The sequence below is a fragment of the Moschus berezovskii genome, chromosome 6, assembly GCF_049115385.1.
Source record: "Moschus berezovskii isolate FMDL1 chromosome 6, NW_MosBer_1.0, whole genome shotgun sequence".
In the NCBI taxonomy this organism is placed as follows: Eukaryota; Metazoa; Chordata; class Mammalia; order Artiodactyla; family Moschidae; genus Moschus; species Moschus berezovskii.
In genome coordinates this window covers 31,739,897-31,754,820 of record NC_142465.1, presented here as the reverse complement: position 1 = coordinate 31,754,820, position 14,924 = coordinate 31,739,897, and the positions used below count along the sequence as shown (strand labels likewise).

General features: G+C 51.0%; 1 protein-coding gene across 1 annotated transcript; it reads right to left on the bottom strand.

Moving 5' to 3' along the window:
- Positions 1–1,479: 1,479 nt before the first annotated feature.
- Positions 1,480–13,539, bottom strand: KRT82 (keratin 82). Its single transcript, XM_055395867.2, has 9 exons — positions 13,135–13,539; positions 11,287–11,495; positions 8,678–8,738; positions 7,998–8,093; positions 7,480–7,644; positions 4,873–4,998; positions 2,892–3,112; positions 2,652–2,683; positions 1,480–1,709 (listed from the first exon to the last, which is right to left on the bottom strand). The coding sequence occupies exons 1-9, from the start codon at positions 13,537–13,539 to the stop codon at positions 1,480–1,482; spliced, it is 1,545 nt and encodes a 514-aa protein (XP_055251842.2).
- Between the last annotated feature and the right edge of the window lie 1,385 nt (positions 13,540–14,924).

Sequence of the window (14,924 nt, the reverse complement as noted above, 5' to 3'; positions counted from 1 at the left end):
CTGTCCTGCATCGAAGGTAGATGTGGTTCACGTAGTCCAGGCCGCAGAGGCAGAGTCCAGGCCTGGAGGCTGCTGAGTACAGACATGATATAAGGGGCCCCATGGCCTTTCTTCTAGGACATATGCAGGGGACCATGTGGTGAGGAGGCCTGTGGGGAATAAGACCACGGTTTGTAACATGGCAAGTGGCTTGTAAACTCTTGTGGTGTGGTGTGCAGGCTTTAAGTGTGATTTGTATGGCTCCGCACTTACTCCACAGGCCACTTGCCAATCACTCACACGTACTTTTCCTGTTTGTATAATAGCCTCTGTTTCCACTCCCAATGCTCCCAACTGGCCCCCAGGCCCCCAGAGCTGTTCATCGGTTTCCCTTCAACCTCATTGTCCTCAGAGCAGGGCAAACAATCCTGATTCTTGTAGCCTGGGAACAGTTTATTGGGAATAGACAAGCCCAGAGGCTCATGGAAGATCCCTGGGTGGGAAGAGGCAGCACTATTAGGAGGCGGTGTCGTCTGGGGAGGTGAGGTCAGTGCAGCACCTTCTCCTCCCTCACAGCCCCCGAGGTAGAGCCGCCAAGCCTGCTGAGGCAGCCCTTTATCACTGTAGCAGGAAAACAAGTTCACATCAGACCCAGAGCAAGAGGAACTCAAGGGAGAGGGAGCTGGCAGGGGGTGGCTAAGTACAAAAGGTGCGGGCATGACTGATTCCATTGAACGAATAATGTCAGCTCTTGATTGTCCCTTTGTTTTAGGCATTTTTTTTTTTTTGCCATCAGCTGCCAATATCAGCTCAGGAAAGAGATGTATTTTTATAGCACCAGTTCAACACAGCTGAGCAGGTAAATCTATTGCCCAGAGACCACCTCTTGATTCTGTGTGCTGAAAGCAGCGTCGACAGATTCCGAGTAATCCTGAAATCCTGGCATTTGGTTTGGGAATTTGGGATGGGAGTTTGGGGTGTCTCCTTTTGATATTTGCAATAGTGCATGTATCAGGTGGGAGCTAGAAGGAGTTAACTTTTCTCAGGTTCATTAGAGTACAAGGTAAGAGAGGAGGAGAATGCATGGGGGTGAGGGAAGGCAGAATTTGTGTGGCAAGTTCCATGGGATGACCCACAAAGCAGAACTGTGATGTGCCCCTTTGACCTCCTGGGGAAGAGAAGTGTTAGGGGGCCATTGCCATTTTCTTGGGCACACTAGATCCCGACTGTCAGCAGTCCAGGGAAGTGGGAGATGTGTTTTCTTCCTTTGTACCCTACCCTCACCTGAGGGCCTCGCTCAGGGTCTGCACACAGCTAAGTGAAAAGAGACTCTCGAAGATACCTGAGGGGCAGCTCCCAGTGAAAACCCAAGGGGAATCTTCGATCAGTAGAGAAAGGTGGGATCTTGGAACAGCCTTGTCTTGAACCCTGGTTGTGGGGGACAATATCCCGCCTGGAGCTTGTGCCCTGTCCCCTGGGCTACTAGCCCCTGGGGCTGTACTAACACTTGTGGCAGGAGGTGCTGCCCCCAGCCCCTAGCTTCACACTGGAGCTCCGCCTGCTCCCACAGACGAGGAGCCCCTGGGGCTCACAGGGGATGTAGATTTCACTACTGCCCACGATGCCACAGCCCCCACTGCTCTTGAGGACACTGGTGCTCCCTGGACAGTACACAGGTGTGCTGACCACACATGGCTCGTAGAGGATGGCACCTTTGGAGCTGCTCACAGCTGTGGGAACAGGAAGGGATGTTCAGGGCCCTGCCAGGCCAAGCACCCCCCCTCCATCGGCCCCGCACCTGCTGTCATCATGTCTAAGGACACCCCCATCCCAGTTACCAACTTCCAAGTCTCCTATTGTTGTTTAGTTGCTCAGTCACGTCCAACTCTTCTGTGACCCCATGACTACAGCCTGTTAGACTCCTCTGTCCATGGGGTTTTCCAGGCAAGAGTACCAGAGTGGGTTGCCAGTTCCTTCTCCAGGGGATCTTCCTGACTCAGTGATCGAGCCTTGTGTGAGAAGTCACTTGTGTCTCCTGCATTGGCAGGCAGATACTTTATTACTGAGCCCCTGGGGAAGCCCAAGCCTCCCATTTCAGTCACATAAAATGCTTAGCAGTTCCCCACGTGCCCTTCCTCTTGCCCCAGAGCCCTGTCTTCTGCTTTACCCTCTCTGTTTGTCTGCATGTGTGCATGCATGCTAAGTTGCTTCAGTTGTGTCTCTTTGTGCCCCTGTGGACTGTAACCCACCAGGCTCCTCTGTCCATGGAATTCTCCAGGCAAGAATACTGGAGTCGTTTGCCATGCCCTCCCCCCAGGGGATCTTCCTGACCCAGGGATCGAACTTTGTCTCAGGTGTCTCCTGCCCTGGCAGGTGGGTTCTTTATCGCTATCACCACCTGGGAAGCTCCCTATTTGTCTGCTTCATCTTATTTCTCCAGGAAAACATCCTCTTGTCTATATGGTGCCTGGCAGACCACGCTGGGTGTCTGCTCCTGATTCTGACTCCCATAGACCTGGGTAGTCCTGAGGGAGAACCTCTCCATCTACCAGGAGCTCTTTCCTTTAGGGTGAGGGAGGCAGGCTGAGGTTTGGGCAGGGGCAGTGTGGTCTATGTTTGGGTAGATCAGTTGCCAAGATCCCAGAGCCCCTGGCAGAGTCCTCAGTACTCACAGATATTCACGGGTCCAACACCTTCACATAGCCTGGAGGTGAGAAGGAAAGGAGACACAAGAGACCTGCATCAGAGAAAGAAAAACACAGCACCCCCTCCCCCTGCCCGCACCATGGACCCTGGCAATGAGGAGGGACTGTAGACTGCATGCTGTCTCAGATTTTCCATGGATGGGCTGAGAGGTGGGCAATGGCTGTAGCAGCAATCAGAGGGCAGGGGAATAGACATCCCTGACCCACCTCTGCTCCTCGCCCTCCAGCAGGCGCCTGTAGGTGGCGATCTCGATGTCCAGGCCCAGCTTGGAGTTCATCACCTCCTGGTACTCCTTGAGCAGGCAGGCCATGTCCTGCTTGGCCTTCTGCAGGGCTTCCTCCAGCCCGGCCAGCTTGCACTTGGCATCACTGAGGGCTGCCTCGCCCTGCTGTTCTGCCTGGGTCACTGCAGCCTCCAGCTTGCAGCGCTGGGGGAGAGGGCACAGAAAAGTATTACAGGGGCTCTGGGACCCTGGGCTGACTCTCTGAAGAACAGAGAACATGGTCATTGTGAGATAATTGAAAATAACATATATTTGTCTCTTCCCCTAATTCCTGGCACAGAACTCATCCAAACCTTGTAGTTTCTTAAGTGATGAGCACACCAGGAACATCCTTTGTCCTAACCTTTGGTCTCTGACCCTGTGTCTGACACAGAGTCTCTAAACTCCTTAGAATTTCCTGAGTATTGACAATGTCTTTTGCTTAAATAAGGTGACTCTAGGTGGGCTCCTGGGTGGGGGCTGGTCACAAGAAAAACCAAGCCTTGATTAGAAGCTGGGAATTTTCAGCCCACCCCACCATTCTCCTAAGAGGGGAGAGCAGCTGGGAATGGAGGTGATAAATGATGATGCCGATGTGAGGAAGCCTCCATAAAATCTCAAGAGTAGAGGATTCAGAGAGCCTCCAGGTTGTTGAACAGGAGGAGGGATGGGGAGAATGGCATACCTGGAGTGGGCATGAGAGCTTCGTGTCCCTCCCACACACTTTACTTTATCTATCCCTTCCACCTGGGTATTCATTTGTATTCTTTATCATAACCCAGTGCGTGCATGGGTGCTCAGTCATATCTGACTCTTTGTTACCCCATGGACTGTATCCTGCCAGGCTCCTCTATCCAAGGGGATTTTCTCGGCAAGAATACTGGAGTGGGTTGCCGTTTCCTCCTCCAAGGTATCTTCAAGACTCAGGGATTGAACCCACATCTCCTGCGTCTCCTGCCTTGGCAGATGGATTCTTTACTACTGTGCCAGCTGGGAAGCCCATAATAAACCAAAAAAGTAAACTATTTTCCTGAGTTTTGCAAGCCACTCCATCAAATTAATTGAATCCAAGGAGGATGGTCATGGAGACCTCTGATGTACAGCCAACTGGTCAGGAGCACAACCCGGACGTGTGACCGGCATCTGAACTGGGGGCAGTCTTGTGGGACTTGGGGGCAGCCCCTAACCTATAGGATCTGATGCTATGTCCAGGTAGGTAGTGTCAGAAGTGAGTTCAATTGTGGAACACGCAGCTGGTGTTGCAGAGCTGGTTGGTGTGGAAACTCCCCGATATCTGGTGTCAGAAGTGTTGTGAGTGTGCCTGTGTGAGAGGGAAGGAGGGACACAGAAGGAAGAGTGAGTTCTTCCTCCAGTCGTGGTTATGTGTCAGGTTCACATCTGCTGTGGGTTTCAGCCTAGAATTGTGACGTCTGGTTCCCCCAGGGGATGGAGGCCAGTTCTCCCGTCTATGACACTTCAAGGAGATCTGAGAGTTTCCTCTTATGCCAAGCAATTACTTTGTGGTTAATAGATTTTAAGCATCTGCTTGGTCTTCACTAGCCTAGGAGGACAGGGTGGGTCTGATTTTATGGACTGTACAGCATCACCTTGAATTTCAGGATCATAGACTTAGAGTCTTTGGTTGGAAGGGGGCGTGGAGGACATCTTTTCTGTACTCCCACCTTGTGAAGTATTCTTGCTATTTCATCCTGATGAATATAGGCTGCCTAGTCTCTGTTGGGGGCCTCACTGTTGCCTGACCCTGCTTATCCTGCTGTGGGTCAGCTCTTCTGAAGAAAGGGCTCGCTCCCTCTTGTGGGAAACAGTGCAAGCTTATTCCCTCCTCCTCAGGTCCCCCAGGGTCAAGGATGAACCTGCCCTGCACATCCAGGACCAGATGGCGGGTCAGCCTGTGACGGCCTCACCTGGGCTTTGACATTCTCAATGTCTTGCTGCAGCCGCTGGATCAACTTGTTTATTTCCAAGATCTCGTTCTTGCGGTCGCGGAGGTTGTCACAGTGATTCCCGGCCGTCAGCTGAAGCTCCTCATACTGCCGGACAGGGAGGTCAGAACCTGGGCACCCACACTGTGGTCCCTCTCAGCCCTCATTCCCACTGTCCCCAGGCTCTTCTCTCCTGACTTCCTGCACTGGGTACTCTGGATCCTTATACTTGTTATGTTTCCCCAGCCCCTTTCCACTTCTGGTCCTTTTCTGGGCTGCTTCTCATTCCCTTCTCACCTCCCAGCCCCGAAACTTCAAACTTATCAAATTCTCCCCTAAGCTCCAAGCACCCTTCCTCTCTGTTTCGTGGGTTCTGTGTCTCTTTTCTCTCTGCCCTGGAATTTCCCTCCCTTTTGCTCCATCTGTGCTCTGGACCTTGGAGGGGATTTCTGCCCTTACCCTGGGATACCTAACAGACCAAGAACTGAGAACGCAGAACATCTGCCCCCTCAGGGTAGACATGTTTGTATGTCCTCCCTCAAAACAATTGAAAACAAAATTCAATGTTACTTCCTATCTTGGCTTAACACTTTTTTTTTAACCTCTGCACATAAAATCTAATTTCTTAATAGTGAATTATAGATTACATCAATAGATTTTTAAAAATTAGCCAACTGTATGTTTTCTGCATATAATGCATTTTCTATGCAAAACAAGATAAGCATAAGTCACTCTCCTTGGTTATTGTGAAAAATCCGGTAGTTGCCTGATCACTATCCATACTCCTTTTCCTCAGACAGAACTCCAGATAAAAGAATATTTCTCAGCTTTCTCTTCAATGAGGTGTAGACTGTTGCAGGGCAGGGCTTCTAAGGAAAGCTGTTTAAAGTCAGGGATGATTCAACTGGCATGTTCCTTTTGCCCTCTCTTCTTCCTTCTGCTTGGAATGGACATGTGAGACTGGTGGTATTGCAGCCATCTTGGGGCATGAGGATACCATGAGGATTAACATTCTTAACAGAATGGCAGAATAGCAAGCTCGAAGGAGCCTGTGTTTCTGATGGTAACTTGGGGTCATCTATGGCAGTCTATTTCTGTACTTCAAGTTATTTGAGAAAAAATAAATAAAAAAATCAAATTTGTTTTAACTATTATTATTAAAATTTCTGATCTTCACAGCCAAGTACAATTGATATATAATAGAGTTATCATTCTGGTTCTAACTTAGAAGGATGGGTAATGAAGATTGTTTTCCTTGAGGCCTGATGGGTGGCCCAGGAGAGCAATCAGAGGAGGACCCCGCCGGAACGAGACCTGACTGTGGCTGGGCCACAGACTGACTTACAGGGAGCTGACCCCAGGCTGGGGTTTGATACCTTGATCACCATGGATCTGCAGAAAAAGGACAGAGCATTTCTTGGGACATTTCCTGAAAATTGGTATCCACGGCCTTCAGAAAAATGTCTGAAGCCTTCAGGGCAGCTCTGCCGATTACTGTGATCTGTGTCTCCAGCCCCATATCCTTCATGGGGCTTCACACTGGGGACACCTCCCCTTCGTGCGTCTTCAGCCTGCTCCTGCTGGCTCTCAGCCAGACACCCTTACCCCATGTTCTGCTTATGGAAATCATACTTGGCTTCCAAGATCCAGATCAAATGCCAGCGCTCCTGTCTTTCCATACACAATTTGTTACTTCCAGCATCATACTGTACCCTTGGCCTATGGCCTGACCTTGGTGGTCACTTCATGCTACCTCGTATAGCCTTCTGGCTGATTACACCTCTCTCTCCCATGGACTGTAACTTCCTCGAGGAGAGGGATGCTCTGACTCTTAGTATTCTCATGGTTCCACACGCCCCAGTAAGGCCCTCCTTCCCTGGCCACCCATTTGAAAACTGAATCCCATCCATACTCCCTGTGCTTCACCCTGATTTATTTTTTTCCTTAGCACATGTCCATCTAACATACATCTGCTGTACTTATATGTCCTGTTTGCCTGTCCTGCTCCTGCCTCTGGAAAATGAAAGTGACATAGAGGCAGGGAGTATTGTTTGTTCTGGTTCCTGTTGGGTCTCGAGCATCTCGAATGCTGCTTGGCACATGATGAATGTGCAATAAAAGGATGAATGGATGGATGGGACCTTTCACAGATGGGGTAGGTGAGACTGAGATGATAGTATCTGCTAAGTCAGATTGCCCTTGGGGGCACAACTGCCCTCCCAGCAAGCCCCTAATTACCTAAGTCTGGGGCCACCTTAATCACAGTTTCTGCTCCACCATTAGCAACCATTCCATGCCATTAGCCTCCTCCCACACCCGGAAACTCTGAGCCCTCTTTGCCACCACTGCCAATTAGTATTCCTTGAATGCTACTTAGGGAAGCACTTCCTGTGAGTCTATGAGTGTATAAAGCCGGGGAGCTCTGATGAACAGGTCTGGGCTGTCTGTGGGGTCTCTCCCACACTCATGGGGACCTGGCCTGAGGCTTGGTCGAAACAACAGAGGCTGGCATGGCACGACTCACATTTTCTCTCCTGATTCCTGGAGGAAAGAGGTTCTGGGGTCTCCCAGGGCCTGCCCAAGACTCACCCGGCTCTGGTACCAAGCCTCTGCTTCGGCTTTGCTGCGGTTGGCAATTTCGTCGTACTGGGCCTTGATCTGGGCAATGATGTCATCCGTGTCCAGCTCCCGGCTATTGTCCATCTTCACAGTGACTGAGGTCTCTGAGATCTGAGACTGGAGCAGGTTTGTCTCCTGGGGGTGGGGGCCCCAGGTGAGAATGGGTGAGCACTTTGAGAATAACGTTGGCGAGGGAGAGGGGAAGAAATGAGGAGGCCCAGCTCTGACAGTCCCATGGCAGATTTGCCTGGCCGTCCCGGCCTTCGGTCACCAGCCTGCTCCAGTTGCACCGAGACCCGAGAGCCAAGGTGTAGGCCCTCTGACTTCTGGGAGTCTCTCTGCCTGAGACCCAGCTGTTCCACACTGACTTCTTCACTTGCTCACTTTTAAGCCACCAATGTACCCACAGGGCAGGAGCTTTCCCCGCCCATCATCCCTCCAGAACTGGCCCCTGGCTGACCACCCGTGGGCAGCACAGCTGCAGGTACCTCGGTATACAGGGTTTTCAGGAAGTCGATCTCGTGGATCAGAGCTTCCACATTGATCTCCAGGTCAGAATTTATCAGGAAGGCCGTGTCCAAATCCTGCAGCCAGGAAAGTGACAGTCATAACCTGGGGCCACCCCTCTGCCAGCTGGGCCACCTCCCAGGCAAGCTGGTAGCAGGTGACAGCTGTGGGACCCACTTTCCTTACTTAGGCCCACGTGGAAATGAAGGGGGACAAAGCCAAGGACCTGATGCCTGGGCCTGGCATCCCAGTGGGAAAGGATCTGAAGGGGATGGGATTAAAGGAGACGGGAGTCCATTCCTCAGAGCTCCCGTGGACCCTGGGCAACAAAACACGTAGCTGTCTATGTGAGGGGTTGTCAGGATGGTTTTCAACTCTGGGGATTTGAGTCAGAGCTTTTGTCTTTTGATTTGGCATTTGCCACATCTCCAGCTTCTTGGACAGATGTAAATACAACACTTAACACGAGTTGGGTGGTGGAGGTGTCAGTCACTGCCCTTCTGGGGCGGGAGGCTGGCCTTCCTCTCCCTTGGGGTCAGTGGGGCTGGTACCAGGGTCAGCACGGTGGGCTGGCTGCAGGCCCAGTCCAGGGGTTGAGTGTCCCCAGGCCCACTAGGCCAGCTCAGAGTGCCTTCTCTCTCCATGGGCCACCCTCCCTCACCTTCTTCAAGGCAACAAACTCATTCTCAGCACTGGGCCGCAGGGAGAGCTCCTCTTCATATCTGGTGGAAGGGGCAGGGGGAACATGTTTTAGTCACGCTGGTGGGATTTGGAAGGGTGTGGGCATGGGGTCTGAGAGTAGGAGCCTCTGGGGACAAGTCACAGATTGAATGCCCTAGGAAGGCACCAGGTCTGGCCCTGTCTCTAGTCACCTCTGGCCCCTTCAGCCACTCAACACAGGTGTTTTTTTTTTATCATAGTCTCTTATTAGCCACTTTGTAAGTTTATGTTCCACCCCAGTGCCTGGTAGCCTTTTCCTGTAATGAATCATTCTCTGGGAAGTCCTTCTTTTTTTTTAATTAAAAAAAATTATTTACTGGCTGTGCTGGATCTTATTTGCGATATGTGGGTCCTTAGTTACATCATATGGGGATTTAGTTCTCTGACCAGGGGTCGAACCCAAGCCCCCTACATTGGGACAGGTAGTCTTAGCCACTGGATCACCAGGGAAGTCCCTAGGAAGTCCTTCTGAAAGCTACATTTATTCTATCTTGCTGTTGAGGACGCTTACTTCATCCAGTCATTTCCTCTGGGAAAATGGTGAAGAGTTGGCTGCCTGTTGCTGGCACACCTGTCTTTTCTTTTTGAAAAAATATTTATTTTTTATTTGGCTGTGCCAGGTCTTAGGGGTGGCATGCGGTATCTTTTAGTCGCAGCATATTGGATCTAGTTTCCACCCAGGGATTGAACCTAGGCCCCCTGCACTGGGAGCATGGAGTCCTAGCCACTGGGCCACCAGGGAAGTCCCACAACTGTCTCTTCTGAGTTGTTCTGAGAGTTGGCTGTGGTCACTGCAAGCCCAGCTGACCCTGTGCCCCTCCTCACCGGGAGAGCGCTGAGCCTGGCCTCTACCTGCAGCTCACTTGCAGAGGTGGCAATTACCCACTTCACCAGATCCTCAGAGAGAGCCGGCCTATTTCCTCTAGGCTCCAGGGAGCTCTTCGCCCACTCACTGCACCCCAAGGCAACAGAATCAGGGTCAAGGGTTTAGTCTGGCCAGAATGACTCAGTGTGATGAGCGACATTGATCCAATAAAAGCTTCTCTGTGCTTCCTGACGCCTGAGCTTCCATTTTCCTGCAGAACTCAGCCGCTGCACAGGTGCTGGATGCTGAGCCTGCTGCCTGGGTTTCAATCCCACTCTGTCCTGCACTTGTCATGTGACTTTGGGTAAGTGGCTTGGCCTTTCTTGGCCTCAGTTTCATCATCTATAGAATGAGAATATCACTGGTCCTGTCACAATTACAAACATCACACGAGTTAATGTCTGCAGAGCACCAGGTCAGTACCTGGAACAGGGTACTGTGTGTTTGCTATTGGTGTTAAAATACCACTTGGCCTCATCCTTCTCCAACAGCCCCACTTTTAAAATTCAAAGTCCTAATCTTGAGCTGCGAAATATATCTCCTGATCACCTTGTATCCATGAAGAAAGACATTGCTCCTGCTGAGAGGGCTGATCTCACCACACCCACAACCTTGCCACATCTCACCTACCAGTCTGCTTGAGTCGTCCCCTCTCACTTGCACACTCTGGTCCTTCCTTGCCACCTGCTTCTGTCTCATCTCCTTTTCTGTGGTCTACTCTAAACTTCTCTTTTAGAAGAAGCAAATGGAATGAAACATATCCTTCAAGGCTTTGAGCAAACTGACACCTCCCCCGGGAAGCCTTCCTGGGCTGCTTCTGCTCTCTCACTCTCTCAGGCTTCCTCTTCCCTCCTGCCTTGTACCATGCTGTAGCTGTTGGTGTGCATACCAGGATATCTTGCTGACTCTACTAGGACATCCAGAGGGAAAGAGCCAGATTTTCCCAACTTTGTCAAACCCAAACTCCCCAGCACAGCATCTGACTTGGACTAGGCATGTGGGTGACACCTGCAGCGTGTGTGTCCCCAGCATGGCTCCACTCCACTGAAAACTCATACTTGTCATATTCACACCGTCTTTGGAAACGTGTCTCTCTCAGCCCTCTCCCACCAACATGAGAGGCTCACCCAGGACCACGAGGCACTTTATCTGGGGCTCAGCTTCCTGAAAGAAGCTCTGAATCTGTGAGTCCTTGCCGGTGATGATTCCGAGTTGGACCAGGAAAATGCGGGGTAGCATATATTAGCCTGGGTGTTACAAAGAAATGCCGAGGTGGGACTTATCAGGAAGAAGGAACAGCAGGAGTCAAGCTGGGGGGAAGGAGGGCTTGGGAATCTGTTTGGAGGCTAAGAAGTGTTCAAGATCTGTCAAGGGACTGATGGAAGATGAGGCGCAACAGGTATGAGGGCAGAGCCCTGGCGCACCGGGAACAGCAGGAGAGAGCTTGTTTCACACGAAGAGAGGGAGAGTGTGGTGGGAAGGGGGATGAATACACATCTAAAGTCTTGTACGACGTGCCTAATGGGTAGTAAGGATGCTCTGCCTACATTACCCCACCTGACTGTGGAACCCCCTAAAGGTCTACATTTTCAACTTCCCATTTTATAGGTGGGGAAACCCAAGGCCCAGATTGCTTATGTCACTTGCCCTAGGCGCCCGGCTGGGTGGCAGTGGGGCAGACTCACTTTTTCTTGTAGCCCTCCAGCGTGTCTTGGAGGCAGTGGAATTCTGACTCCAGCCGATCTCGGTCCCCGGTCAAGAAGTCCAGCTGCCTCCGAAGGGTGGAGATGTAGCCCTCGAAAAGGGGCTCGATGTTGCTCGAGCAGCACCTCTGCTGCTGCATGAAGTTCCACTTGGTCTCCAGCAGCTTGTTTTTCTGTTCCAGGAACCGGACCTGCAGCCAAGAACTGGATGTCGTGAGGCGGCAGGGACCCTGGGGACCACAGCTGGTGAGATTAAGTGCTGGTGCAGGCAGTGGAATCCGTCTGTGCTCCAGCCTCCATCACATTGCAGCTATGTCTCTCTCTCTCCTGCCTGGAGCGGCTTAGGGGACCCCCAGCTTCCACCAGGGGTTGTGTTGTAGTGGAAACAGGGCTGCCCCAAGAGGCCTGGGATAGTTCCTTCTTCCAGCCCTGCCTGCCTGCCACCAGCCTTATAACCTGGGCCGAGCCACCCAGCCCCTCAAACTTGTTTTGTTGCCTCAAACTCATACCTAGGATTGCATAGGGAGAGCTTTGTACATCTTCATGCTAATGGAAGCCGGTCAGGATACTGGAAATTGTGGTTTCTTCAATTACAGCCCAGGGGTGCTCAGGGAATAAAGCTCAAAGTTCGGTCCTAGCACCCATTGCTACTCTGCCCCGTCCCCATCCTACATGGCCAAGTCCAGACCATGTCCCTGTCACAGTAACGTGGAGAGCTGCTGGCCTGCCCTTCATTTCCGTGGCTTGGAGATCGAGGCTAAGAGACAGTGAGCTGGCCGTGGTCACCCAGCTAAGCTAGTCATTGGCAGGGCACACACTGTCTCCAGTCCTCACCCTGGGATTTTGCACCCGTGCACCCTCTCTCGAGAAAACGATAGAGGTAGTCACACCATCCTCCTTCTGGTCAAAGGCTTGGTCACCAGAAGGCCCCCAGCCACACAGATGGAGATTGAGGCAGCTGATGATCAGGACTCACAGTGCTGAAATGAGTTACAAGCCGAACTTAATGAGCTTCCAAAATAAAACTGTAAGTTTAACATTTTCCATTTACTAAAGCAAATTCCTTTTGGGAGCACTTTTGTTGAGTATTACGTCCTTTAATTCTCCCTCCATCTCTGCCCGCTTTCCTGGGGCTGGGAGCCAGGGTCCAGGTCTCCTGACTGCCAACCCAGGACTCTGCCCTAAACTTGGGATCACCAGGAACACCAGCTTAGCCCTCGGTGTGCATCCTGATCCCAAGAGCTTCCCTGGGATATAAGGACAGGCCCAGAAGCAGTCGAGGTGACAGGCCAGTTCAGCATCTTCCAAAGGCAGCACATCACCCTTCTCTCAAGGCTTTCAGAGCCGTCACTTGGGGGTTGAAAGATGTGAGACTTGGTCATGGCCACTTTGTGTCCCTAGCTCTGACTGCTCTACCTTCTCCTCATCATAGACCTAAGTTGATGACAAATTCCAGGGTCACAGTGCCCCAGGGTCTTGCCCCAGTTCATGTCATCGGAAGGAAGGTCTTTCATTAAAGCCTCATCAGAAAGGACAGGTCTCTGCCCCTGATTGCCCTGTTCAGTATCTATCATGGCTTTAGGAGCTCCTCTTATAGGCTGACCTCAGGCCCTCTCGGTGAGTTTATCAGATAATACCCAGAGAGAAAGATAACATATTCTAAAAAGGACAGACAAGCAGAAATGTCTACTGCTGAGCCTGATCCAACCAGCTTTCAGAGACTAGGGGTCGTGGAGCAGCCACACCAGCAGCCCCAGGCTGTGGCTCCTGGGGCAGCCACAGGGTGCTGTCTGTCTCCCATGGCCCTGGACCCCAGCACCCACCTCCTACCTTATTGATGAAGGATGCAAAACGGTTATTGAGGCACTTGATCTGCTCCTTCTCGTCCCTCTTCACCCTCTGGACAGTTGGATCGACCTCCAGCTCGAGTGGGACCAGCAGGCTCTCATTGATGGTTACAGGGGCGATGCAGGCAGAAGACCCGCAAGTGGCGCCTGCTCGGTACCCGAAGCCAGGCAGGCCACACCTGGAGGCGACCCGGGGCCGCCCGTAGCCCACGTTGCACAGGCTCCGGGAGCCGAGGCAGCCCAGGGCACGGAAGCTCCCACTGCCCCCAGTCTGGCATGGCCCCTTGCTCACTGCATAGTGGGTGACCACCCGGGGGAGGATGGCTGAGCAGGAGCTGAAGCTCCGGCCACCACATCTGAAGCCCTGCTGGAAGGAGCGGCACGACATGGTGGGTGTGAGAGGCAGAGACGGCGCCCTGGCAGGAGGACAGAGGCGAGAGTTATCGGGTGAGCTCAGCCTCCACCCTTTTATCTGGTCAAGGATGGAGGGCTGAGCCGGGCCGAACCCCAAATCACTGTGAAATCAGGTTTATGAGCTTGGCATATTGGCAGCTGCTAAGTACCGAGGTGGATAATTAGGGTAGCAGAGAGCAAAGGGTAGGAGCCAATTGTCCATGCGGGTCGGACCCATAAAAATCCTATTTGTCCTCTTCCTTGCTTTCAGGGGTGCTGAAAGGGACCAACCAGACAGATATTGGGTCAGCCATAAAGTTTGCTTGGCTTTTTTCTGTAAGATGCCTCTGGTAGCACTTAGTTGTCTTTAACTTCATTTGAAACAATCTTGTTCAATTGTATTGTGACAGCTGTCATATCAGTGTACAAAAAAAACCCCACTTATCAAAGCTAGTGAATTTTTGTGTAGCCGTTTTAATATTGAAGATGGAAGGAAAAAGCAGCATTTTCGGCAAATTATGCTTTATTATTTCAAGAAAGGTAAATTTGCAACTGAAATTCATGAAAAGACTTGTGTAGTGTATGGAGAAGGGGCCGTGACCGACTGAACATGTCAAAAGTGGTTTGTGAAGTTTCATTCTGGAGACTTCTCACTGAATGGTGCTCCATGGCCAAGTAGACTAGTTGAAGTTGATAGTGATCAAATTGAGACATTAATTGAGAAAAATCAACGTTACATCATGCAGGAGATAGTTGACATACTCAAAATAATCAGATCAAGTGTTGAAAATCATTGGTACTGGCTTGGTTATGTTTGTTGCTTTGATGTTTGGGTTCCATATAAGTTAAGTGAAAAAACCTTTTTGACCATATTTCTGCATGTGATTCTCTACTGAAATGTAATGAAAATGTTCCTTTTAAAAACAAATTGTGATGGGTGATGAAAAGTGGACACTGCAGATAATGTAAAATGGAAGACATTGTGGACCAAGAGAAACGAACCACCACCAGCCACAAGGAAGGCCAGTCTTCATCAAAGAAGATAATGATGTATATACGGTGGGATTGGACGGGAGTCCTCTGTTGTGAGCTCCCTCTGGAAAACCAAATGATTACTGCTCCCAGTTAGACCAGCTGAAGGCAGCACTCAATGAAGAGCGTCCAGAGTCAGTCCAGAGAAAACACAAAATCTTTCATCAGGGTGGTGCAAGGCCATATGTTTCTTTGATGACCAGGCAAAGACTGTTACAGCTTGGACAGGAAGTTCTGATTCACCTGTTGTATTCACCAGCCATTACACCTTCAGATTTCCATTTATGTCAATCTTTACAGAATTATCTTAATGGAAAAAAATGTCAATTCCCTGGAAGAATGCAAAAG

Coding starts and splice junctions, on each gene's coding strand:
- KRT82 (XM_055395867.2), bottom strand. CDS start 13,539: ATGTCGTGCCGCTCCTTCCAGCAGGGCTTCAGATGTGGTGGCCGGAGC. Junction 8,739..11,286: donor CTGGAGGGCTACAAGAAAAA/GTGAGTCTGCCC, acceptor CCCTTCCACCAG/ATATGAAGAGGAGCTCTCCC. Junction 8,094..8,677: donor AGTTTGTTGCCTTGAAGAAG/GTGAGGGAGGGT, acceptor TCCTGGCTGCAG/GATTTGGACACGGCCTTCCT.